Genomic DNA, 23963 nt, shown 5'->3' with positions numbered 1-23963 from the left:
AATAAGCCTGTTTTGCTGGAGGACTTGCTCCCTTTTCTGCCCTGCACTCTCATTCTCATGGATGCATCACTGCTTCACTGCCAAGTTAGCAAACAGGCTCATTGCAAACCCCCTGCCAACGTTTGCTGCAGTCAGGGATCAGCACCCCTGATCACGCCACAGGACATTATACACACACAGAAACTGGGCTGCCCCGAGGAGGACCAGCCCTCCATGCTCAGTCTCCAGAAAGGCAATGCAAGATGCAAAGCCAAGAAAGGCAACGCGGCACATGGGGGAGGGAAGGGAGATTCTTGCCCTCCAAAGTGCATGTGAGCTTGCCTGAATTTGCTTCTACCCTTGCTTGCAAGAACAAGAAAACACAATTCACACCTGCTTTAATTCCACTGCCCTCAAAAGATTTGCAAAGGAAAACAGCCACAGAATCCTGGAAGCATGAAAGGGAGTTTTCAACAGATGCTTCTGCAAACAGCTGGGACAAGTGATATCTCTAACAGGCCAGTTCTGGCTAAAATGAGGTCTACCTTACTCCAGGAAGAGGAGATGTATTTATGACACAGGGGTGTCTGCTGGTCCTTGGGGATGCTCTCTTTGCCAGTAGGAACATCCAGGCTCTGTCAGGTCCTGGCCATGTTAGAACACAGTACTTTCCTCCCAGTGCCTCTCGGGCACCTTGGAGACCCTCACCCTGCATGTGCCCATCACACTCAGCAGCTCGAGTGCTGCCGAACATGCCGGTTTGCTTCTGGATGATTGGGACACAAGCAGCAGGCAGAATCCATTAATCACCTCCACTCTCCAGAAATAAGACGGTGTCAGAGCGACTTGCTCCTCATTGCTATGCAGCACAGCCTTCCCAGTGGAGGTTTTCAAGGAAACAGCAGCAAAGAACATTTCTGAATGGCTGAGGCTGGGATTCCCAAAGGGATCTGTGGGCATCAAACATTCAAATCCAGCTGAAAAATTGATGTAAACAATAGATTGTTACTTTCATCTTCATTTTCACCCAGGTATACTGATGATTTAATCATAACTGAAGCCAGCACAGATTCCGTCCACACAGCAAAAGGGGCAAGACAACTACCATGTCACTAAACTTACGCTAGCTTATATCAAGTCTACAGAGATAAACAGTAACAAGGAAGATGGAGGGATGAAAGCTTTAGGATGTATGAACAATGCCGCACCCTTTAGCTGTTAGCTAGTGTATATGAACGTCCAACCTCCTATCCTGGCTTGAGCTCCTGGTGGGCCACACGACTCAGGTGCTCACTCAGTGCGTGGCAGAGGCTAAAGGGGACAATTACAGTTCTAGGCTCTTGTCCCAGCCAGATGACACTTATTAACTCTAGCCAACATCATTTAGTCCATCCAGGTTTCCAAATGACCTCCCTTTCTCACTTCAGAGCATGACAGTCTCTCACTAACAGAGTTGAAAGCTTCATAAATATCATGCCCAAATAGCTTGAGCAGTGGCTCAGAAAATTAGACGGCGATCAAAGTGCTGATGTGGAGGGAATCACCTAGCTTGGAAACGCCACATCTCATCACACCTGCTGGGGGGGGCACTCCAGACCAGCATCAAACACACATCCACTAGAGCTGGCCAAGTTTAGGGGCCTGAGCACAGACTGACAAGTTGGGAGGCGTTGCCATAGCTCTGTGGCCTGGGACAAGCCTACTTTAAGCATGTGCTTCGTTGGCATGGGTTAAAGAAGAACCTTGCTCAGTCACACTGTGCATTGAGAAGTGGAGAAGCGTGGTATTGGCTTGTTACTGCATCACACAACCCAAAGTGCTTCGGTGAAGCTCCTGAAGCTCCCTTCGGTGAAGGTACCTGAAGCTCCCTGCCTGGATCCCAGGAAATAAAATGGGGCTGATACCTACTCACCATACAGGTTAGACAGAAATGAGACTATCTGATCCCAAAGAGCAGACATCCATCTACACTCATTGACAGAAAATACAACCTTCAGCAAAGAGCATGGCCAAATGAGTTTGGTCCAGAGCAGATGGCAATACAAGACAGATCCAGATCACAGAAACAGACAGCAACAAGGAACTGGTTGTGAACACAAGCCCTTAAAAGAAACCTGGTAATTTACTGCAAGCCCTGCAATATCACAACAACACTTGAATTGGCTTCAGGGACTGCACTACAACCAGCCATCAGCCTGAGGCCCAAGAATCTCATCTCTTCCTTACACAAACTCTTAGGGAAGACCTGATCAAAGCCACCTTCCAGGCACTTACTCTGATATTGCCTCAACTTCCTTGCCGCAGCTGACATGCCTCAAGGCTTCTGCTAATTCTCAATGCTTCCCTGACTTCCCCCAAAATAAAAGCAGAGCACGTGGGAAGACAGAGGGGATGTATGACTTGATGCCTGGCTGCATGTCCACACTGTGACCCTTCCAGCCTTCTCCTGGTCAGGGCACCAGCACCACCGCACACAAGAAAGGAGACAGACCTGAACCGACCTTAAAGAGAATCAAAAAAATAAAGATGAAGCTTAGGCCTGGGAGGTAATATGAGACTATTTTTTACTTAAAGAGGGAAAGTTCCATCCATTTTCATTAGGGAAGCACTGTGGCCGTACCTCAGCTTTCACGGAGAGAGCAAGCTCTGAAGGTTACCATACCCTTACACACTGGCAACACATAACAGTTACTGGACAGGTTAATACTCTTCTCTGTCCGGTGACTGCAGCTCCTCATTATTTTTGTAAGAAATAGGAAAAAAGCACAATTATATAATGTCAGACAAGAAAAAATACAGAAAGAAAAGAAAAAAAAAAGTCTATTTTAGTCCCATACCCATGCTCCATGCAGAAAATATCTTGACCTGCCTCACTCTCCATTTTGGGACCTCCATTTGGAATTCAAAACATCTGGATGGTTCAGTGTGTCAAATTATTAGCAATATCCAAGGAGCTGGAATGCTCTCTGCCTGCCCTACCCACACTACTGCTCAACAGTTAAAGACTGGCAGCATCCATGTACCCGTCTCACCTGAACATAAATTTTGCAAGCACTCCCACACAGACAACCTCTTCCTCTGTAAAACCTAAGAAATGCTAAGTTTCCACAACTAGTACAAAAAAAAATTCAGCATCTCAAACACCTGCACAAATGCTCTCACTACACTTCAACAATTGATTTAGCAGAGCACCCAGGTTTCACAGTTGGTTGCCGTGGTCAGAAATAGCTGCACTGGATTGATGTTCAAGGACCACAAGCAAAAGCTCAAAATAAATTGACAGGAACAAGTCAAAATCCTTCTGTAATCACAAAATAAATTCACTGACTTCATTTCACTGTAGAGCAGCAAGCCCTGATGCTGGTGGATGCTGAGGAGAGTTGAGGAAGGCCACTACTTTTTGCAGTGTAAAGTCAAGGATGAAGGATATAAAAATTTAGAGACCCGCATTAGAAGTTTCACACACTGGCAAGTTACGGGATTTTGCAGGCAGGGAGGAAAACAGACTTCAAAACTGCAATCCTAGTTATTTTTAGAGGGCCATATAATGCAGCTATGCTATAGATCTCTCCAGCTGCATCAAAGAACCAGTGTTAGCCAAATTTATTTGCCACAGAGCTCGGAGGGAGAGTGCAGCAGCAAAAGGTAAGTCTCCTTATGACCATAGCTAGAAAAACTCCACCAAGCCATACAGGCTGCAGGGGTTAATGTGGGGTTTTTTCCCTCCACCCCCTCACAAATCAAAGTTGCCACCATTGCGTGTATTCATCAAGCCTGCCTGGCCTCCAGCCAAGCCTCCCAAAGCCCATCCCAAGGTGCGCTCCAGTGCCCAGGCACAGGGAAGAGCCCACGCACACTCTGTGCAGACTCGGGGCAGGTAGGTGCACGCTGCTGAGCCCCATCTCTCCACAGTTGCATTTTACCTCTCTCTGTTCACTGCAGATCTTGCACAACCAAAGAGGACGTTTCTGGGCTCCAAAGGTTTCTATTCCACACTTGGTGCAAACTTTCTGCAACAAAGAGAGAAAAAAAAAGAAGAAAAAAGGTGGCATTAGCAACTCCCCACAGTCATATAGCTCTTGGGAGAGAGAAGGTCAAGAAGCATCGGTCCCAACTGTTCTATTTTGCTTTCCTTAAAAACCTAAACATGGCACAATTTTCTTATTTATCCTGGAGAACCACTGATTGCAGGATCTACAGGTGCTTCAGGTCTACACTGACACAAGGCAAAGGCAACGTACAGCACAGTCCTTGACTGCAGGGTGAGAAGAGAACTGGACAGAGCAAGTCAAACCCCACAACCAAAAGGCATATTTCCAGAGCCTTGTTTTCATTCCTCTAAACCCTAAAAGGCAATCAGCATGGAAAGCAGCTGTAACCAAGTACAAAATGAACATGACTTTGTGCAAGACTGGAAAACCTCTACTCCCTTCCCTCACATACAGAGTCTTAAACCTCACGGTTCCCCTCCATTTCAGCACGCACTCGGCAGCTATTGATTTGTGGCTGCTTAGGAAGCTGGCAGGACCATGCCTACACACACATTTCCCGAGCAGAATGCTTGATAGCGCCGCACAGCCTCTACTGCTGCACAAGGGAACTTTCACATCTCCGCTGGCATTACAAGCCATTTACAACCTGAATCACCTAATATTATATAATGAAGCTGATGTGTATCAGGCTTGGCTTACAGCTTGAATGAGAAATTGGATGAATTCTTTGATCCTCACAGAGCAAAAGCTACTCACAAGAGGGCCCTGGAGAGCAAAACCTTGCTTAGAGAGACATATGACTGATCTCCCCAGCTAAGGTTTTACACATCCCCCTAACTAGGCTGCTCCTCCTCTGAGCCAGGAGGTCTGTGTCCAGGCACAAATGTCTCAGTGGCTCACTCAGCCCCCAGTGCCAATGTCTGGAGGAAGAGAGCGGCAGAACGATGGTACCTGAGGCAACGGCTTCGCTGCGTGAATAAAAACACAACTATTTTGGTCAGCGTAGTCCAGAGGCAGGTCTGTCCCCAGCTCATGCTGCACAGACAGTGGGAGGCAGCATCTGCAGCCCCACAGAGGTTGGTGCTCCTCTCCATCTCTCTGTTCCTGTCCTCGCCCTCACCCTCACAGAGAAATAAGGAACAACCTGTTGGGTCTGGTGCATCAATACTCAACATGGTGCTACCCAAGCCAAGAGAGACTGCAGATGCAATTAATAGACACCACCTGAACCATCCCAAATTCTCCTTCCCTCAAACCAAAACCTGAGGGAGCAACTAAGTCTTAAATACCCTCAAAGATCCCAATCCCCACACAAATAGCACATTCAAACACTCCCTCTAGTGGAAGTTTCCAAGCGATTTTATCCCTAGCCATAAATTTTGAAAGTTCCAATATAAAACTCGCTTTCCTCCTCCCCTTCTCTGCAGACCAGTTGGAAAATTAAGCATCACTCACAACCCCTCGGAAGATGACATAAAAACCAGGGACATTTAATGCAGCCCCATTCCTCCTTAAATACAAGATAAAGCTCTTTCTTTGTCTACTTACACTTCACCTTTTACACAGGATACGGACAGCCTCTGCATGGTAAATGACACATTGTGCTTTCTCTAACTACTGCTATTGTTAACATCTGGATTTGCATACACCTCTGTCTTGCCATAATGCATGTATTTCTAAGACAATAGAAACTAATATTAAAAATGTTCTTCATAAAACAGAAAGTGGCTTTTTGAAAACCTACCAGGCTACAAGAAATACAGAACCTTTATTCAGCAGAAGGGACTTACTGAAGGTAAGTTCTTTGCTATGTTCCAGATGCATCATTACAACAATTCCTGTCATCAAAGTAAACGGGTTGCAATGAGATGGTAACAGAGCAATGCTGGCAAGAAAACGATGAACTTTAAAAATCCATAATTCCCTGACAAGTCACTGCTTCTTGCATACAACACTGCACGAGTGATTGATATCCCTGGATGAAAAGGAGCAAGCTTAAAGTAACAGCCCACTCTGTGTGCTCTGCCGAAGGATTGACTGTTCCTGAGTTCACAACATTAAACAGCAGTAAGGGGAGGAGGCCAGGGCACCCACCCAGCACTGCCCTGAGCTTGCACACAGCTGCAGAGTGCAGCCAACCTAAAAGCAGCTGCAAAATGCACAACGGAAAAGTAGGTCTCACCTTCAATCAACCTCGATGTGAATGCTCCTGGATTGCACAACAGACTCCAGACAAAAAGGGAATAACCACAAAAAAAACCCAAAACAGCCCTTCTCGTTAGTGTATGGGGCTCACAGGAAGGAGGTTAGAAAGCACAGCGGCAGTATGACCTAGCTGGCTTTGGACAAGGTGAGAGCAGAACTGCCAAAGGAATAAGGCAAGAATACAGCACATCCTGTTATTCCAAATGCTCGAAATGCAGGAAGCGGCCAGCCGTCTCCTGCCTGCCATCCAGCCCTTTATTCTCCACAGACACGTGTGCACAGAGCCCATGCTCCTCTCCAAGAGCGCTGCCCTGTCGCTCCCATTCCAAACAGACCTTCCAGTTCCCAGTACATTACTGCTGCTTCCTTCCCCATCCCTTCCTAAAAAGCTACTTTATCACTGGCTTGGGACCCAGGGGTTCAAAGATTTGCATTTACTTTCCTGGTCACTGCCTTACAAGCAATCTTCTGCATAACCCTCGCCTCAGTCAAGCCACTTCTGTAAATTGGATCCAGCGTAGAAACTCACTCGACAGCAAAGGCAGCACAGCTCACAGCAGCTCCCTGCCCAGCGAGCACGTATGGAGCGATGCTGGGATCTCGGTTCTGACTGCAAGCGGCACCCACCTCCCTTCTGTCTCCTACAAGAACTCCAAGCCCAGCAGTGCTGCAGCCAACCGTGGACCAGCCTGGCAGCCCGCACTGCATGAAAATCTCATCTCACAAACTCCAGCAGTGCCAGCACGAAAGGTTCTCCATCGTTGCCTGTGTGGCTGCTGAACCACGGAGATGCCAACATGCACCACTCCATGGTAAAGGAGCAGGTTTTCCCCAATGCTGTCCTGTGGGCTCCACAGGACATCTCCTCAGTGACAGGGTGGCTGGCATCAGCAAGCATCTCCTTGGCTCTGGCATGCACCAGAGACAGAGTCAGCACAGACTGCTCCCTTCCACCCTACCACCAGCAAGTCAGCAGCACTCCTGCACCCAGCAGGTACCCTCACCTCTCCCCAGGCAACACGCTGAGGCAAAGTCACTTACAGAGGTGTCTCCCCGGGGAAAGATGGGCTTCAAGTGCAAGAAAAAGCCTCCCAGCAGAGGGAGGATAAGGTGGTTGCCTTGGAGATCATCATCTCCACAGCAATACAGATTAACCCCTTGGTGCAGAGTGTAGACAAGCAACAGTCGTCCCCCAGGGCGCTGGCAGAACAGCAGGCTCCCTGAAAAGTGATGCTGCCTTCCAAACAGCACCCGTGCGGTCCTGCCAACAACGCACACACACACAGGCAGTCATTGACGCACAGGCTAATTCACGTATCAGGGCTGGAAACCCTACGCTGGTTCAGAACGTGAAGATGGACTTGAGTGCTCTGAAGAGAGGTGTTACTGGAAGGTCTAAGGGCAGACCTTGCAGTAAATAACAGTAAAGCACACAGACTCTTCTATGAGTTGTCTCTGATGGCCATATGTTTCTGCCCCTTCTCCCACTCTGCAAACCCAGAGCGGGAGATGCAGAGGGCCCGATGCACCCCATCTCAGCTCTAAGTGCAGTTTAGGCACTTTAGGCTCCTGAGGAATAAGATAACCAGGGTGCAAGAGAAAACCTGATGGTCTGACAGCACTGACCTAGACAACTGGGGCTAAGGTAAGTTAACTCTGCAGAGCTACCTAGCTTCCAAGAGGCCTGGTGGCCTTTCCTAGACAGATCTGCTACCAGGAACAGGCAGGAACTTGTGTGACCAAACCCACCTTTTTGCAATCCTGACAAAAGACCGATGTGCTGCCCAGGAGTCCAAGAAGTTCACCGCAGAGCAGACACTGGGAGAGGCCGTTGCCCATCACGTTCTTTCTCATGTTCTCCAGCCGCTCCACCAGGCGCCTGCGGGGAATGAGGCAGAGCAGAGGTCACAGCACTCACCTTGGAAACTGAAGCATATGGTACCGAGGCACGCTGAAAACCTGCAGACGTGTGCTCCAGGCTCAGCCTACCTTTGCTTCTTCTGTGCAGTTCTGTGCCCCTTGCTAGGACCATATGTACTTCAACCTCAGTCTCTGCACTCAGTGTCTCCTATCAGCTGGCTCTTGGTCTTCAGGGGATACAAACCTCTGTAAATGTACCTACCAATGTTCACCAAGCCCAGAATAATCAAAACTGTGAATACCACTGACAGGCCTGACTCAGCTCGTGGGTGCAGGGCAGACAGCTCACAAGAGGGGCTTGGTCCTACATCCTTCAGGAGCTCAGTGTCACTGTGGCCACACAGCCTCAGAAAAATGATTTCCTGCCTGTAGAGCAGGAAGAGCCTTTAGCGCTCAGATCAGGGCAAGTCAGACAGCACCAGGAAAGGGCAGAGGAGTTCACAGAATCATAGAATGGTTTGGGTTGGAAGGGACCTTAAACATCATCCAGTTCCAACCCCCCTGCCATGGGCAGGTGCCCCTTCCACCAGACCACGCTGCTCAAAGCCCCATCCAACCTGGCCTTGAGCACCGCCAGGGAAGGGGCAGCCACAGCTTCTCTGGGCAATGCCAGCGCCTCACTACTCTCATAGTGAAGAATTTCCTTCTGGTAGCTAATCGAAATTTACCCTCTTTCAGCTTGAAGCCATGACCCCTTGTCCTATCACTACATGCCCTCATAAAAAGTCCCTCTCTAGCTTGCTTGTAGGCCCCTGGAAGGCTGCTGTAAGGTCTCCCTGAAGCCTTAGACCTGCCAAGCCCTGCTCCATTTTAACATATACTCCCTGAAAGCAGCACTGCAGGCACGTGACTTGCCCACCACCCATTAGAAGCAGGAAGGCCAGACTGAAGCCATCAGACCAAAACGAGCCCGGCTGCGGTACGGCAATGCCAGTAACTGCTCCCTGCTTCGTTTGACAGCCCGCTTGGAAGACAGGCAGCACATATGTATGCACAATGTCTGTAGCAGCAGGACTACGAAAGGGAAGCAAGGCGGGATAAGCAATTAGGATGCAGGATGTGGAGAGCATGCAGAGCGAGGCTGCTGTCATGAGATCACTGCTTGGCAATTCTCAGGCATCCATTTGTAGATGGGGACGGTAACAGCCAGGCCATTTATCAGAGGCAGCGACCAGCTGCAGCCACGCGCATGCATGGGGCTCAGGGAGGAAACACAACCCCGCTATCCATGCAACCCCATTCTCATTAGCGCTAATGTCCCATCAACCAAGTCCCGTACTGAGAGGAACGCAAGGTCTGTTTGAAAGAGGTACTGCTTACGGTGATGAGGTCAGACAGCACAGCCAGGCTGAGCCATCATTACCGGATTTATGATCCTTGACTTCAGCACAAGAGAACTCCCAGGAGTTAACAAAGGCATTTCAGAGAACGCTTCAGCATGGGAACAGCAAGGCTCTCGTTTTCTGTGGCTACACCAACAACTGCAGAGGAATGACAGGCCGCTCAGCGGCGCTGGCTGCTTCTGGGGCTGCTGGGGTCTCCCGTGTATCACAGAGACATCACCCTCAGGTCTCGTTAGCACTCACTAACGTGCACTGCACAGGGACAAAGCGAAGCACCGGGGCAGGAAGCTGGGCCTGCCGGACATGGGCTGGGACTCACTGGGGTTTCCTGTCTCGTGTCACAACGCACTGCTGGGAAATGCTGCAGGACTGCTGAACTCCACGGCTCTAAAGGCAGTCAGTGCAGGACAACCACAGACACAGCTGAAGCCAGACCTCCATCAGGACTGAAAGCAAATGGAAATCTGCAGCAGCAAAAGGATGCCTGTAAATTACTCAAGCTACCAAACCCCTTCCAGAGGGCTCAGCCAACCAGAACATAAACTCCTTCACTGCTCCAGGCAAAATCTCAGGGGGCTGCAGCTGACAAGGGAAAACTTAACTGCACTGCCAGCTTCGGTTCTGAGCCGTACCATCCACTAGCAGTGGCTGCAGCCCCACAGCTCGGCAACTTCCCCAGCCTCTTCCAGAGCCCCTGGGGCAGCTGCCCTTAGCACAGGCTGCATTTACCAGGGACTGTGTCAGCAGCTGCAACCACAGCAAGCCTCAAGGCTCACAGAAGGCACGAGAAAGGCTTGAGACATGGAGAGAAGGAAAACATCACAACCTTCCCGATGTTCATCACCTGCAAACAGGCAACATGGGAGGTGAAAATAACTGACCTAAGGGATGGTCTGACTGATGGAGGCTGAGCTCAGGCAGCCAGGAGAGTCACTCGTCTGTCTGCGCTGACCTTTCCCTCTGAGGGAAGGGGACAAATGAACGTGACTGTACCCGATGCGCTGCTGCTCGATGATGTCCAATTTCTCTGCCTTGCGGATGACTTCCAGAATGACCTCAAGCTCCTGTGGGCTCAGAGCCTGCATCTTCCTCTGCTTCTCAGTCTGGAACGTGTGCACTGACCAACCCGTCTGGAGCCTGTGGGAGGGGTGGAGGGAAGGATTAAGCTGTGAAACAAAAGCACAAAACCCCTGGCCTGCCCCACAGGCCAAACCTGCCAGGCACACAGAGCCCACGTCAGCCTTCCATCAGTGAAGTCTGTTCCCTGGCTAACGCCCAAAGCAGGAGTCTTTTCTCACTGACCAGATCACCACGTCACTCCCCCATCAGCACTGAGTGCTGCACTGTCTCTCCCTGCCCTCTCGTTTCCCTTTCTGCTCCAGTGTGTATTTCACCACTCCATGTCCTCACTCCTGTTTGGCTCTGCCCATAAAGACAACTGGTGCACCTAGGGCTGGCTATCCTGCAGGTATCGCACAGAGATGGGTGCTGATGTCAGACACCACAAATGCCAACAGCAGACTCCCGAACACACGGATTACCTGCACCCTCCTCCCTTCAGATCACACATTTCTAAGGTCCTCAGTTCAAACACACAAATCACAGGCATGCTTAGAAATATAAATTTGTTAACTTCCTCCCTTGGCCTAACCCAGGCCCGCACCAGGACTTCAGCTAGCCACTTTCCTCCGTGCCTCACGCACAGCAGCTGACATTTCTCCTTAGCTAACTTGGGGACAGGCGGGAGCTTTCACAGCTCAATTAATTACCATTCAGAAGGGGTTTAGAGGTCACTGGATAAAGTCACAGCTGCTAGCAGAATGCAGGGCATTATCAGGCACAGCTGTCTTAATGAGGCTTTCTCTCAGGTGAAGGCTAGAGAAGTGGCAGTGGTGTGCACTGCTCACCCAGGCAGTCCCCTCAGACACAGGCTGACCTCTCATTTTCTAACACTCTGCAGCAGGCTGACCCCAGAGGTTCAGACAAGAGCAGAGGTGGCAGCTATATGGTACTGGCTACCAGAGAGGGAAAGCATCCAAGAAACAAATGCAATTCTAGTGCTTGACTCACCTCCATCCCTTTTGTCTTTAGATCATGCAGTAATTTAACTTCAGGGGAAAACGAGATCAAATGACAAGTTCGTAAAACAAAAGAGTGCTGGCAGCTGGGGGATGCTATCAATTCTATTTAGGGTGCAGAAGAGATACGGGCCTGCCTCCAAGCCCTTCCTTTCACCCAGGGGAGGCTGGTGCGCCGGACTCCCACCACACATCAGCCACGCTGCAAACCCTGCTGCAGGCTGGCAGCTCTGAGCAGCAGCCAAGCACCCAGCCCCAGCTTAGCAGCCTCCTGTCCCACCCAAGCAGCACGCTTCTATGGTACAGAGGGGTCTGCGCCACGGGCAAACTCCTGCCTCCCAGCTGTGGACGAGGCCAGCGGGCCAGCGCTCCACGCAGATACCAGGAAGCCATTCAGGGCAGAGCTGAGGCTGAAGGAGAGGAGCAGGGTGGTGAGGACTCACTTGGCACGCAGTGCCAGCTGCCGGTCGTTGGGGCACACCCACTGGCCCGTCCCGCTGCCAAAAATCGTCTCAGCCATGGCACCAGGCTGGGGAGGAGAGGCACGGATCACACCTGTAAGAAGCAAACATCAGCAGTGAGCATAGCTGCCACCCCACCCTCAAGAAAGCACAGGGCAGCACTCGGCACAGCCTTATTAACCATCCCGAAGGGCCACTCTACTGGCAAGCGAAACAGAGGTGATCTGCCAGCGTCGCACACGGTGGAAGGAGACTGACTCTCACCCACAGACAGTGATAAAAACATACCATCATCCACATAAAATGTAAGCCAATAAATACCTTCAAATACCTTGAAGACAAGGCTGCAAGTTTAGATTTTATGGTACTCTGAAAAAAGCACGAGAGCCTTTGTCAGTTCTGATTTTTCATTTCAGACTAGAGAAAAAGAATTGTTTGTAAGAACGATCTGTGCCACATCACCTCTAGAGCCCCAAGGCTGCAGTGCTGACAGAGAAAGCCACTCTAAAGGACACAAAGCAGCTACAACTGCTTTTTTTAACCTCTTAATGGGGTAACAAACAAAAACCCACGCGACAATCAGCATGAATAGCGGCAAGTCATTCCGTTCATTAAAACTGCCTCCATAATAGCCTGATATTTATAACTACAGCCTACAATAGCAGCTTGTTTGCATTCTCTGATGTTTAAGACAGCACCTCTTGCAGCAGATCTCCTACCGTGGCTCCTGTAATCAGTATGGTCACACCAGTGATTCCTTGCGTTCAATGACAATTTCACTGTCAACTGAGCAGTAAAGGCAGCAAGAGCCAACTCAGCTTCCACACCCTCATGGGAAAAACACATTCCCAAAAGAGACTTTTCAGCTAAGCAGTTCCAAGTCCTACCAGCAGCTCAGATGAACGGAAAGCACCACGGGACAGGCGCAACCAAAAAATCTGCCAGTGGAGGCAAAAACTAGTCTTGATGTACTGAGCTTTCCTCCAGCTGGATTTACTCTCCAGCAGAACAAGTGTCCAATGAGCCCTAATGCATAAGTTTGCAAGTATTAATATTTACCCTCCCCAGAACAGATACTTGCCAGCTTTGAAACCATACCTGCTGGGCAGAGATAACATATTTAATGCTGTGTGGCAAACACAAATCAGATACACCTGCCAACTGTGCAGTAGTTCCCAAGAAAACACACGTTCCAGTCTCAATCCGCAGCACACTTACCCCAGCAGTGCCCGTGGTTCAGTGTGCTGCACCTACACTTGCTATCTACTGCTAACACACAGAGCTTTCTGCTTCCGTGCCAGGCACAGAGGCATCACAGGCTGCATGGCCTTGGCCCTCGTACACAGGCAGGCACGCAGCTTGTGCAAGTCGATCTCTCCCTCCCTAGGCTGAGCTCATATGTGCCACACACAGTGCATTCAACCCCCAGCCCAGAAACACTAACTTGTGTTAGAGAACTGACAGCTATCTTCTGCCAAACCCATGTCAGCCTTGAGAGCCAAAACGGTTGCAACCGACAAACCAGTTCCTTTCTCTCTGACCATCCAGTTTCTGGAGAGAGTCTGAAAACTCAGTGCTTACAACAGGCAGGAGAGCAGAGGAGGAATTCCACATGCAGCACGGATTTCCTTCAGTGCAGGGGGCAGATGTGTAAAAAGGGCGCAGGCTCTAGCAATTCAGCACAAGGCTCAGCAGCAGGGTCTGGCTGCACAGCAAAGCGAGGCAGGGAGGACACAGGAGGCTGCAAGAAAGGTTCAGCAAAGAAAGAGGGTTGAGACAGGAACAACAGAAGCTTTGCATACAATTTTTTAAACCTTTACTACATTAGTTGAGGTGATCACTTTTGAAAGGGATCATCCCTAGCATAAATCCTTGAACCCGGGCATCTTTGATTTACCAATTATTTTCCCCACTCTGCTCAGTGCTACACATCCTGTGGGTTGGCATTTCCATTTCGTCCCAGAACACCTCCTGCTCTTTTCATCTTCTTCACGATCTCAAGCAAGGAGAGAACGCAGTCCCCGCACATGTCCCACAGCAGCTCGCACACAGGGGAGCAATCAAGCATTAACAGCAAAAGAACATGGAGGCTCCCACCCCCGGGCCAGTGTTAGAAGCAGAGAGGAGCTACAATTTCACACAGAATGGCCGACCTGGGATTTTCCCTATATTTTCCAATCCTGTCATGTGTTGTTACAGGATTATAAGCACATGTACCGCACGCCCCCCACATGCATATATTAAATTACTTTCCAAATACACCACATATTCTTCCCTCCCACTCGTGCACACCTGAAGAATAGCACAGCCCACACACCCAGTGTCCACTGGCGAGGCTGAATGCACACAACCATACCAACGCGACCGGCGCTTGGCAGCTGTGGGATGTTTAGCACAAAAGCTAGAGCTGGAGATGAGCCCCTTGCCATGGGCAGGGCAGAGGCGTTTGCTTTGCCAGCAGCTGTGCTTTCAGGGTGGAAAGCAGTGCTGAATACAACTGCCCCTCCTCTGCAGAGCTTTATCTGCTCTAACAGAGCTGAAGGCAAGTCAGAACAGAGCACATTAGCTAAGCATTTCTCTCAGGAGAGACCTAAAGACATTCTCCAGCCTCACACCACAGTGCACTTTTCTCAGCATGACTGAACAAAAACAAGCAATGCCATGCTCTTTTGCCTCTTGTTACTCAGCATACGCTTTCTGTTCTCCACCATTCCCTAAGCAGCATCTGCAAAGCGAGAAGGAAATCAAAACACAGCCTAGAGATACATCATATCCCAAAACGGTCTTCAGACACATTATTCCCTAAAATATTTACAGGAGCATTTTCTGTCGGCAGCATTGGGTATCTGCTGCTCCCTCTGATATAAACTGGCATTGCAGGTGGCTTTGCACCTTTGCCTCAAAAAAGCCCGGTGTGATTTGACACATCTACCTTGGAGCAGGAAACAAGAATGACATGGGACTGCAGGCCACAGTCTGCTGGGGCGGAAACAGGAGCACTAGTAGGAACTGGAGGGAAAGGAACATCTTGCATGGCCACGGAAATGATGCCAGAGAAATGGTACCAGTATCTGGAAGGCACGAAGCATCCTCCCTCTTATCTCTGTACAGGACAAGAAGTACGGTGGAATCAGCCTAACCAGAAACACCAAGATAGCAAAACCACGCCAGCCTGGGGAGTCATTGCTACGGGCTGTGGTGAAACATCCCTCTCGTAGTCAGCCTCCACTGCCTTCTCTCACAACAACGCTCCAGTTAGCACCTACCTCACCGAGCCATCCCCTCCCCATCCTCCACTCCCCTCAACAAGCTAGCAAAGGGCAGAAGCAGGCAGTCTCTAGCAGCGAGAGAGCAAGAGAAATTCACAGCTCTTGGCCCTGCTGCAAGTACACTGCATACAGAGTAAAGGGGAAGCACAACTACTAAGTGTTACAGAAAGATTTCCCACTCCAAGATTCCGCTTTTTACTTGAACTAAGAATTAAAAGGGAGCTCTTATTGATACTCTATGACCTGCTTTAAACCCCCACCACCACCTGTTTGTTCCTTTCCTGTGATGGAGGAAATCGTGTGAAGCAAAACCTCATTAAATCTGAGTCCACCTGGCTGCTCTTGGCACAGAAGCTAAGGGGAGTGCTGCAAGGAAGGAGCATGGCCCTGCAGAGAAGACAACCCTTCACATGGGGCCAGGAGCATTCTGGAGGATGCGTAACTGAGCACATCTCTGCCTGCACGTCTGACATAGCGCTGCTTCTGCTGTCTCCATGATGAGACTTGGGCTCTGCAGCCAGAGAACATGACTCCAGTCTGAGACGCAGAAATCTTCAGGTGGGGTCTGAGTAAAGGAAACAGCAGCAGGGTCACACTGGCAGCTTGGCCCAACACCCCTGCAGAGCAACCACAAGACAGCACAGCGAGCAGCATCTTTCCCACTTCTTGGCCTGGAGGATGACGGTGGGCTGCAGCTGGCGGTGGGCAGCACATCCCCAGCTGCAGGCCAGGGAGAGGCGAGCGCCCTTCCACGCCACCCCACCAAGCCACACAGCCACGCACCCTGTGGCAGGCACACCTTCCCAAAGCAGCAGCACCGCAGTGCGAGGCGTTTCTGGGTGTACTCCTGCGCCGTGTTCCAACAACCAGCACATTCAGCACCAACTACAACTGGCAGCCGCGACGGCAGAAGGCTGCCATGTCGGCATGTCCCAGAGCTAGCCCTGGCTGACGGCAGTACGCAGACACAGCCCTCTGACATGACGCTCTTAAAAGAATTTCAGGCTCTTCTGTGAAAGAGGGCCAGTTTTCTCAGCTGAACAGCAACATGAACATCACCTATCTTTACCTTAATAACAGAGCACAGCCGCAGCAGGCCACGCCAAAGGTCCAGCGAGCAGGGTGCCTGCTATCTGACCAGCTCCAAGAGTAGATGCTTAAAGCAGAGTATAAGAATAGAGCACAACACAGCAATACTTTTCCAGAATACCTTCCCCAGCCTCCAGAGATTCCTGGATCATGCACTCCCTGAGCCAGGCTGTAAAGCTCTGCATTTACGACCCTTAACATTCTTCTGTCCCAAATTTATCAGCTTGCTTTTTCAGCTCATGTACACTTCTAGTGTCATCTCACTACACCAAGTCCCTTCCCCACTCCTTCAGGCAAACACATTTTGACTTTACCTTGACTACATCAAAGTTAAAACCGAAGGGTCTTGTTGACTTTGAGGTAGTCCTTGCAGTAGAAAACTCCTCCTCATAGCAGCGAAAGCACAGCCTGCACAGGCCCTCCTGCAGCTGGGCTGATTACAGGTGCTCACGAAGCATGAATTCCTCCGAGCCCTGCAAATACAAGAATGTCCTATACAGGCCCATAAGGAGCTCTCCAGTCAGCTTTCAGTTGCCCGGTTATTTCAGCTAGCAGCTCGTGTCTATATTAATTTGTTTTTATAGGAAATTAATTGGGCAATTTTTTAAAAATACTTCATTTAAAAAATAAAAATTAAACAGTTGGCCAGAGACGAGTTCCCAAATCCCAAGCTGAGCTGTGCCGGTGTAATTAACTCGCCTGCTTTGAGGGCATCACCTCCCCCAGGACTCCCAGCTTGCACCAGGTACCATGCTGGCCTGTTTTTCCTTTTAGCCGCTGCTCCCTCAAAGAGGCAGTGTAATTACTCTCTGCTCCGCACACCAGACCCCATTATCCCTGGGAAACCTTAGCAACTAAGTGAGTGTTTGCTCTTGTTGCTATGACAGAGGATAAATGACTAGCTGAGATAGATAAGGTTAACCCAGCCTCTGCCTCCCACCCACCGCCGGCCAGTCCCTCAGACACTACTCACGCAGCAGGGAGACAAGGGCGAGCAGGCAGGGAAAGGCTATTTAGTCCAGACGCAAGTCTTCCCCTCATGTTTTAAAGATCCTACTGCCACAGTTGTATTTCAAAGCACACGACTGTTTCAAAATGACAGAACAACCCTTGGGGCTGTAGAAACGTGGCAGAAGACACACACTTGACTTTCAAGATACGTCCAAGTCTCTAGCCAGAGAAGGGGAGTAACTGTGCCTGTACAGTGCTGGCCTGAATCAGGGCATTATAATTTTTTTTTCCACACACAAACCACTTTGAACTGCCCCTTCACACCTACATCTAGCAGTTTCTCAGCCTCTCCAGCAGCAAAGAAGCCTGCTGTATAAGCATGGACATTTTATAGGGCTAAGCAGGCAGGAAGCACAAGCACAGTGGAGCCAAGCAATCCTCATCACCTTCCACGCTCAGGAAGGGAAAGCTGGGCTGGCGCACGGCTGAGAAACGGCCTTTTGCAATTTCTTACTGTGACAAATCCCCACGATCAGTGCAAACCCTTAACAGCAGATGGAGAGCCAAGCGACACAAGGAATCCAATATGATCAGATTTGACTTGCAGCTCTGTGGCTTGGGCTGACAGAGACAAGGAAAACGCAATGTCCAAACAAACACCACAAAGCCTTGGCAAGCTTTGGGACAACAACCTAAGAACCCAATCAGACAGACTTTCTCCAGTCTGTCTCACCATGAAAGCTCAATCTAAGCAAAAAAATCCGCGCCAGCAAAATAGGGAAAACCTCACTCAGGAGCCGTGTATTTGGATCTGGTTTGCCCAGCTCAAAGTAAACACAGACTGGCTGGAGCACATAGAAAGTGAGAAGTGTCATCAACACGTAAGGCCAAGCTGACAAAAGGAGCAAGGGAGTATGAGGTTTGGGGGGAAAACAAAGAAGGTTCCCAGGCATCAGAGCTGCTTCCCAATCCTAGCAGCAGTGGCAAGAAGCCTAACTGCTTTTAAGATGGAGCTTGTTAAAGAGCTTATAAAATACAACGCCCTGGAGGTCCATGCCAGTCCTACGGAGTGGGAAGATAAAATCAGCTTTACAGGAAAGCTGACATACGGTACCAACAATCCCGTATTAATGAGAGGCACTTATTAGCATGGCTACTTGATATATTGTAAGCTATAAAGAACCAGTTTTTGCCCAAGCAAAGCAGTCTTCTGGCTCCCCAACACCCTACGACGCCGGGGAGGAAAGCCAGTACTGTTTCACCTGCCAAGGTGTATCTTTATTTATCAGACTTTGGCCCCATTTCCTTCTGATCCCCAGCCAGGCAGGTGCCTTGTGCAAAGTGAATAATTCATGAAGACAGCAGGCTCTTTCTGACTCATATTCCGGGGCAGGTTGATCTGGCATAGGCCTAGGAGGAGCAAATTAGCATCTAAATGGCCAATTAGAGAGATTCATTTCACTATTCTGATATGCTAAAAAGCTCAGGAGGCCTTCTGCAGCTGGAGGTTGGCAGGGTGGAATGGGCACCTCCCAGTCTCCAGAGAAGCATCAAGTTTCTTAGAAAGAATTGGACATAGCAGGGAAGTACTGAGCACGGGCCAGCGTCCCTCAAGGAATCCCTTGCTGGAGAACCGCATGCCAGCCTGTTTTGTTGGTAACCTCAAGTGAACCAGGAAAAGCACAGTTCACGGCCAGCGGAGAAACGCTGCTGAGCAGTCTGACCCCAGGCCTTGCCAGAAACTCACTATCCAGCACAGCTCCGAGCCACAGGCCTGCCATCTCACCTGGAGGATTAAATACTCTTTCCTCAGCATACTTAAGCTATAGTATATAGGCATCCTGGGAAGTCTTTGAACAACACATAAGCACGGCCAGCAGCAACTCCAAGACTTATCACCCTGAACGTTGTTGGCACGTGCAAAAAGCAAGCCATGGACTTTGACCAGGCCCTGGTGAGCACCTGACCCAAGCTGCTGCAGACTGAAAACCCTGGGGGTGGGCACAGCACGTCACTCTTACTCGCACATGCAACAGCACCCATCACCCCGTGTCAGGGTGCTCAAAAGAACCACGACAACCCATCCTCTGCAGGATGCACGCGGCTGGTCCCACCACACAGACACCACGACAGGCGCAAGCCCAACAGCTCTCAAATCACAGCTGGGCTGGTAATTATTTCAACGAAGCACGTCACTTTCAACCTCCCACTTCTGGCTTGTTTCCACCCACACCTCTGTCACATTGTTACCTTCAGGAGACTGAACTCCACCTAAATTCAGCCTTGTGCAGTTCACCTTGCTGTGCTTCCAGACTGCTCTCAGCAAGCAGCGTTTAGGTCAGACTCTCCCACCAGCGGAGCCGCGGGTCTGGGTGCCCCAGCTCCCCGCCGTCCCAGCTCGCCAGGGGAAGTGGCCGTACCGCACGGGCCCCGGCCACAGCTGCTTCCCTGCAGGTGTCCCGGCAGCCAACAAGTACCAACACCTGAAACTCTACTTAAAACTCCGCACAGAGCGCCCGCTGCACCGCCCGCTGCCCCCCCGCACGGCGCGCTCCCCACGCACCCACCTGCCCTCCGGCCCCGCCGCCACGGCAAAACTCGCGGCCGCGCCGGGACGCGGTGTGGAGCCGCTCCCCTCCCCGGGACAACGCGGAAACGGAGCGCACCTGCGCGGCCACGGCCACCGCCACCTCCACCTTCACCACCACCTCCTCCTCCTCCTCCAGCCACGGCGGCACCGCCCGCGCCCCGCTCCGCGCTGCTCCGCGCCGCCCCGCGGGCCCGGGCTCCCCCTGGCGGCGCCGCCCCGCACCCGCCCCGCCAGCGCCGGCCGCCGCCAAGGCCCGGCCCGGAGCGGCGGGGCTCGGAGCGGGGCCGCGGGCAGGCGGCCGGGTGGGTGCGGGGAGCGGCCGGCCGCGCCCCGGAGCCCCGAGGCGGAATGGAGACCCTCGGGAAAGAACCCCAGGCTGCAAACAGGGAGAACCGGCAGCAAAAGGAAACAAAAAACAAGAAGACCCAAAACCAAAACAAAAAAAAACCCCACAAACAAAAAAACCCCCACAAACAAAACAACCCCCCAAAAAACAAAACCCAGAAAACAACAACAAAAAACTGAAAAAACCACAAAATTTAAAAAAATACAAATAAATACAAATAAAAAACAGAAAAACCCAAAAACCCAAACAAAAAAACTCACCCCCAAACCCCAAGCAAAAAAAACCAAACCAACCCCAAGAAACAAAATACCAAAACAAACCTCACAGCAAAAAAACAACTCCACCACAAAAATTAATTTTGCAGGACAAAAAAAAAAAAAAAAAAAAAAGGTCAACAGAAGAGCACCCCGTAGCAAAGCCAGGGGACCTGCTGGGCATGGGACAACCGCGGGGAGCTCCTAACTGTTGAAAATGCAGGGCCAAAATCTGCAGAGCGATCCTACTAACAGACACCAGCTGCAGAAAGTTGCCTGGGCTCAGCAGCAAAATGTGGTCTCGCTTTTTTACAGGAAAGCTGTTTCTCCCAGGACACTGAATGGTCACGTGCACGGGGTCCCCACGGCCACAGAAGCCCCAGGTACGGCGCGGACCCAGCGTGGACCCGTCGTGCCAAGACAAACCCAGCCAACCTGCTGCAGCCAACGTGAGTGAGGGACCAAGGGGCTGGAGTGGCTTTTCTGCCGCTTTCAACAATTGCTCGTCGCCCGCTGCCTCACGCTTCACCGTAATCCAGCGTGCCTCGCGTTGTTTCGGAGAGCTGTACGAACGCTAACTGCTGCCCCGTGCAGCACAGGGAGGGTGGAGAGGGGCAGCAAAGTGACAGCACGCAGTGAGTCAACAGAAAAAGCGCAGGAACACAATTATTCCTTCACACTAGTCTGTGAACGCAGAAATTAGGGCTCGTTACTGTCTAAATGTCCGCTGGATGCAGTGAGTAAATCTGCCATGGGACAGGAAGGTAGGGAGAGAAAAGGAGGGAGAAGAGAAAGGGAAAGAAATCCTCAGGCTGTGCTTTTACTCCCTGTTCAGAGCCCGCTCTTGAGAAACCTGGTGGCCCTGCAAGCCCCATCACTTCTGTACATCCACAAGACCTCAGGACAAGCTGAGGGACCCTAAGCCACCTTTTATCTAAATCAAGTTCAAGTCTGAGTCTATGTTTGGCTTTTTGGTTCAGGCAAGTGTTGGAAAATACATCAGAGGCGGCAGTGTTTGCATTAATACAGAGCCTGGATTTCTGTGGAAGAAAGCACTTGAAGATGACATTTCGCACCAGGGTAGTCCTCCACACACTCAATAATATAAATAAATTAAACACAGGGTTCAGCCAACTTCAGGAAAAAGATAAATTACCTTATTTAACCATCTGAGCAATAGGCACAGGGAACGACACACATCTCAGAGCCTGCATCCATTCTGCTGTCGAATTTGCTCGTCGGGTTCCCCACAGAACCACAGATGCTTTGGAGTCCAACTGCAAGGCTGGGCCTTGGTAGCTGGAAGTCACAGAGAATAAATATGATATTACATTAAAATTTTAAAAGGGCTAAATATGAGTTTTATCTTGATGACATGAAGTCAATTTTTAATAAACTCGTTTCTCAGAAAGCAGGCACTTCCACCCAAAGAACCCTTCAAAATCTCTTTTATCAATGATGGGTTTTACTGAATTATTCACCAGATCGCAGCTGCCAGAGACTTCAAACATGCACACGAGAAGGACGGTACCGGACAGCAGCCTTCTCCCGCGGGCCGATCGGCGGCGCTGACAGTCGCACCGCAGCTGCCCCAAGCTGATCCCGTCTCCTTGCAGCACAGCACAGTCGCACGCCGGGGAGCAGCTTTTCTGTGTCACCCTCAAACAGGCTCATTGCTCAGGAAATAAAAAATAAAGACCATCATTTTTGGAGAGATACTAAACTCATGGGCATAAAGGTGTCCGCCAGAAGAACTACAGATGCTTATAAGCAGCCCTATCATACAGCAAAACAATCCTAATTTTAAGTCCTAGAGAGCTACAGGAAATGATTCCCAGTTTGGGTGCTGGACTGGTAAGCAGGGCCTGGGCTCCCATGCTCAGCCGTGTCCTGCCAGGCGATCAGAGCTGAGGCGTTGAGCTGCTGGTCTGCTTTCCGCAGTTTGGCTGTCGTTTCTGGTTAGGTCACGGGTTCCTTCAGGTAACGATTCTCATCATCTGTCTGGTCACCAGAATTTGAGGTGGACACCAATTCTGGTGGCATTTGACACCAGAATTTGAGGTGGACAATTGGTGTGTTGATACACAACTCACAACAAGAGCATTAATAACTAGCAATCTAAAACACATAGAATAACCAAAGGCCAAACTGGCTGGTTACTTGTCTCTGAAAGACCGTTTCCTAGGGACACAGGCTGACAGCTGGCAAGGAGTTGCCGCAGCCAGAGATGTTTGGCACTCCCTTCCCACAGGGCACGTTCACAAATCTCCTCTCAGAGGCACCTGCCTGCTGCATTACCCAGATCTTATACTGAAGGGGGGGGGGGCATCATAACGCCCCTGTCTCATCAAAGCAAACCAGTACAACACTACCTTTACTTCATTTTACACACAAGCTAAAATTAATCAGGACAGCAGGGATATTCAAGCAAATTGAAAGACAAATCTAACAATCCTTACATATACAGATTAGATCTACTGCCTGAATGCAATTACCCTTCCCGGCAAGGGCTCATAAATTGGGCATCTATTTTATGAAATCACGATATGTTTATTTGCAAAAGACATATGCCTCCAAGATGCAGTGAAACCTTCAGAGGACTGTGGAAAGTTTGTTCTGAGTGTTTTTGCTGTGAATCGCAGGTAGAACATTCACCGAGACTGGAGTCTGGCTGCGCTGGGCACAGCAGAGTTTGAGACTCTCAGTCTAAGCAGAAAAGGGGGACAGCGAGAAAAGTGTCCGAAAGCAGTGAGAGGGTAAGGGATCTGCCTGGGGACGACGCCCCTTCAGCATAAAATCACCCACTTCCAGGGAGCACCTCAGCACCCAGCAGCCTCCCGCAGCAGCGGTAGAAGGGGCAGGTTAACCAGGCAAACGTTGGTCCTACCCGTCCCGGTACTCCAGGGAGGAGCTGTCAGAAGATGATTTTCTTCGTACGTAGCTCAAGCCAGCCGCTACCACTGGGCTCTAATTTTGGCTGGCAAGTCAGGTTTTATCATGATAAAATTAACTGCAACCACTGCTCGCTACAAGTAATCCCCTTCCCTCAGCTGTTCTCCAAAAATATTATACTCACTTATCAGTCTGGATGAATTATTTACATTCCATCACCACTGTTGCTGTTTTCCTTGCCTTTTTGCCCTGTGCCACCATTGCTTTCATCCACGCACAGGCTCTGGAGACCCGCTGGCTGCTGTACAGCGTTAGTAATCACCATCACTGCGAAAGCCCTGCTGTTGACACTTTGAAATCAGACCATTAGCGGCAGCCGGGGAAGTGCTGCCTGCAGCCCGGGGATCCGCCGCGGGAGCAGCCTCCCAGGAGCCTGATTTCATCACAACCTGTCTGAATGCAACCACCAGCGTCTGCCAAATTTCACATCTAAACAGATCAGAAGGAGAGAAGGAAAGAGGCAGGCAGGGAGGGGGAGAAAGCAACCAAACCAGGATTAAGCCTCATGTTCTTTCCAGGGAGAGGACGACAAAT

General features: G+C 50.4%; 1 protein-coding gene across 3 annotated transcripts in view; it reads right to left on the bottom strand.

Moving 5' to 3' along the window:
* Positions 1-20024, bottom strand: part of RPH3AL (rabphilin 3A like (without C2 domains)) — a 51553-nt gene extending 31529 nt beyond the window's left edge. For all 3 annotated transcript variants that reach the window (XM_075440565.1, XM_075440567.1, XM_075440566.1), the window contains exons 1-5: positions 19954-20024; positions 11961-12072; positions 10433-10576; positions 7926-8055; positions 3903-3989 (exon numbers count right to left, since the gene is read on the bottom strand). In XM_075440565.1, coding sequence (XP_075296680.1) covers positions 3903-3989; positions 7926-8055; positions 10433-10576; positions 11961-12037 — 438 coding nt within the window. In that variant the 5' untranslated portion in view covers positions 12038-12072; positions 19954-20024. The remainder of the gene's footprint in view (positions 1-3902; positions 3990-7925; positions 8056-10432; positions 10577-11960; positions 12073-19953) is intronic.
* Between the last annotated feature and the right edge of the window lie 3939 nt (positions 20025-23963).

The sequence above is a fragment of the Opisthocomus hoazin genome, chromosome 20, assembly GCF_030867145.1.
Source record: "Opisthocomus hoazin isolate bOpiHoa1 chromosome 20, bOpiHoa1.hap1, whole genome shotgun sequence".
NCBI classification, from domain to species: domain Eukaryota; kingdom Metazoa; phylum Chordata; class Aves; order Opisthocomiformes; family Opisthocomidae; genus Opisthocomus; species Opisthocomus hoazin.
This window is presented reverse-complemented; position numbering and strand designations above follow the sequence as displayed.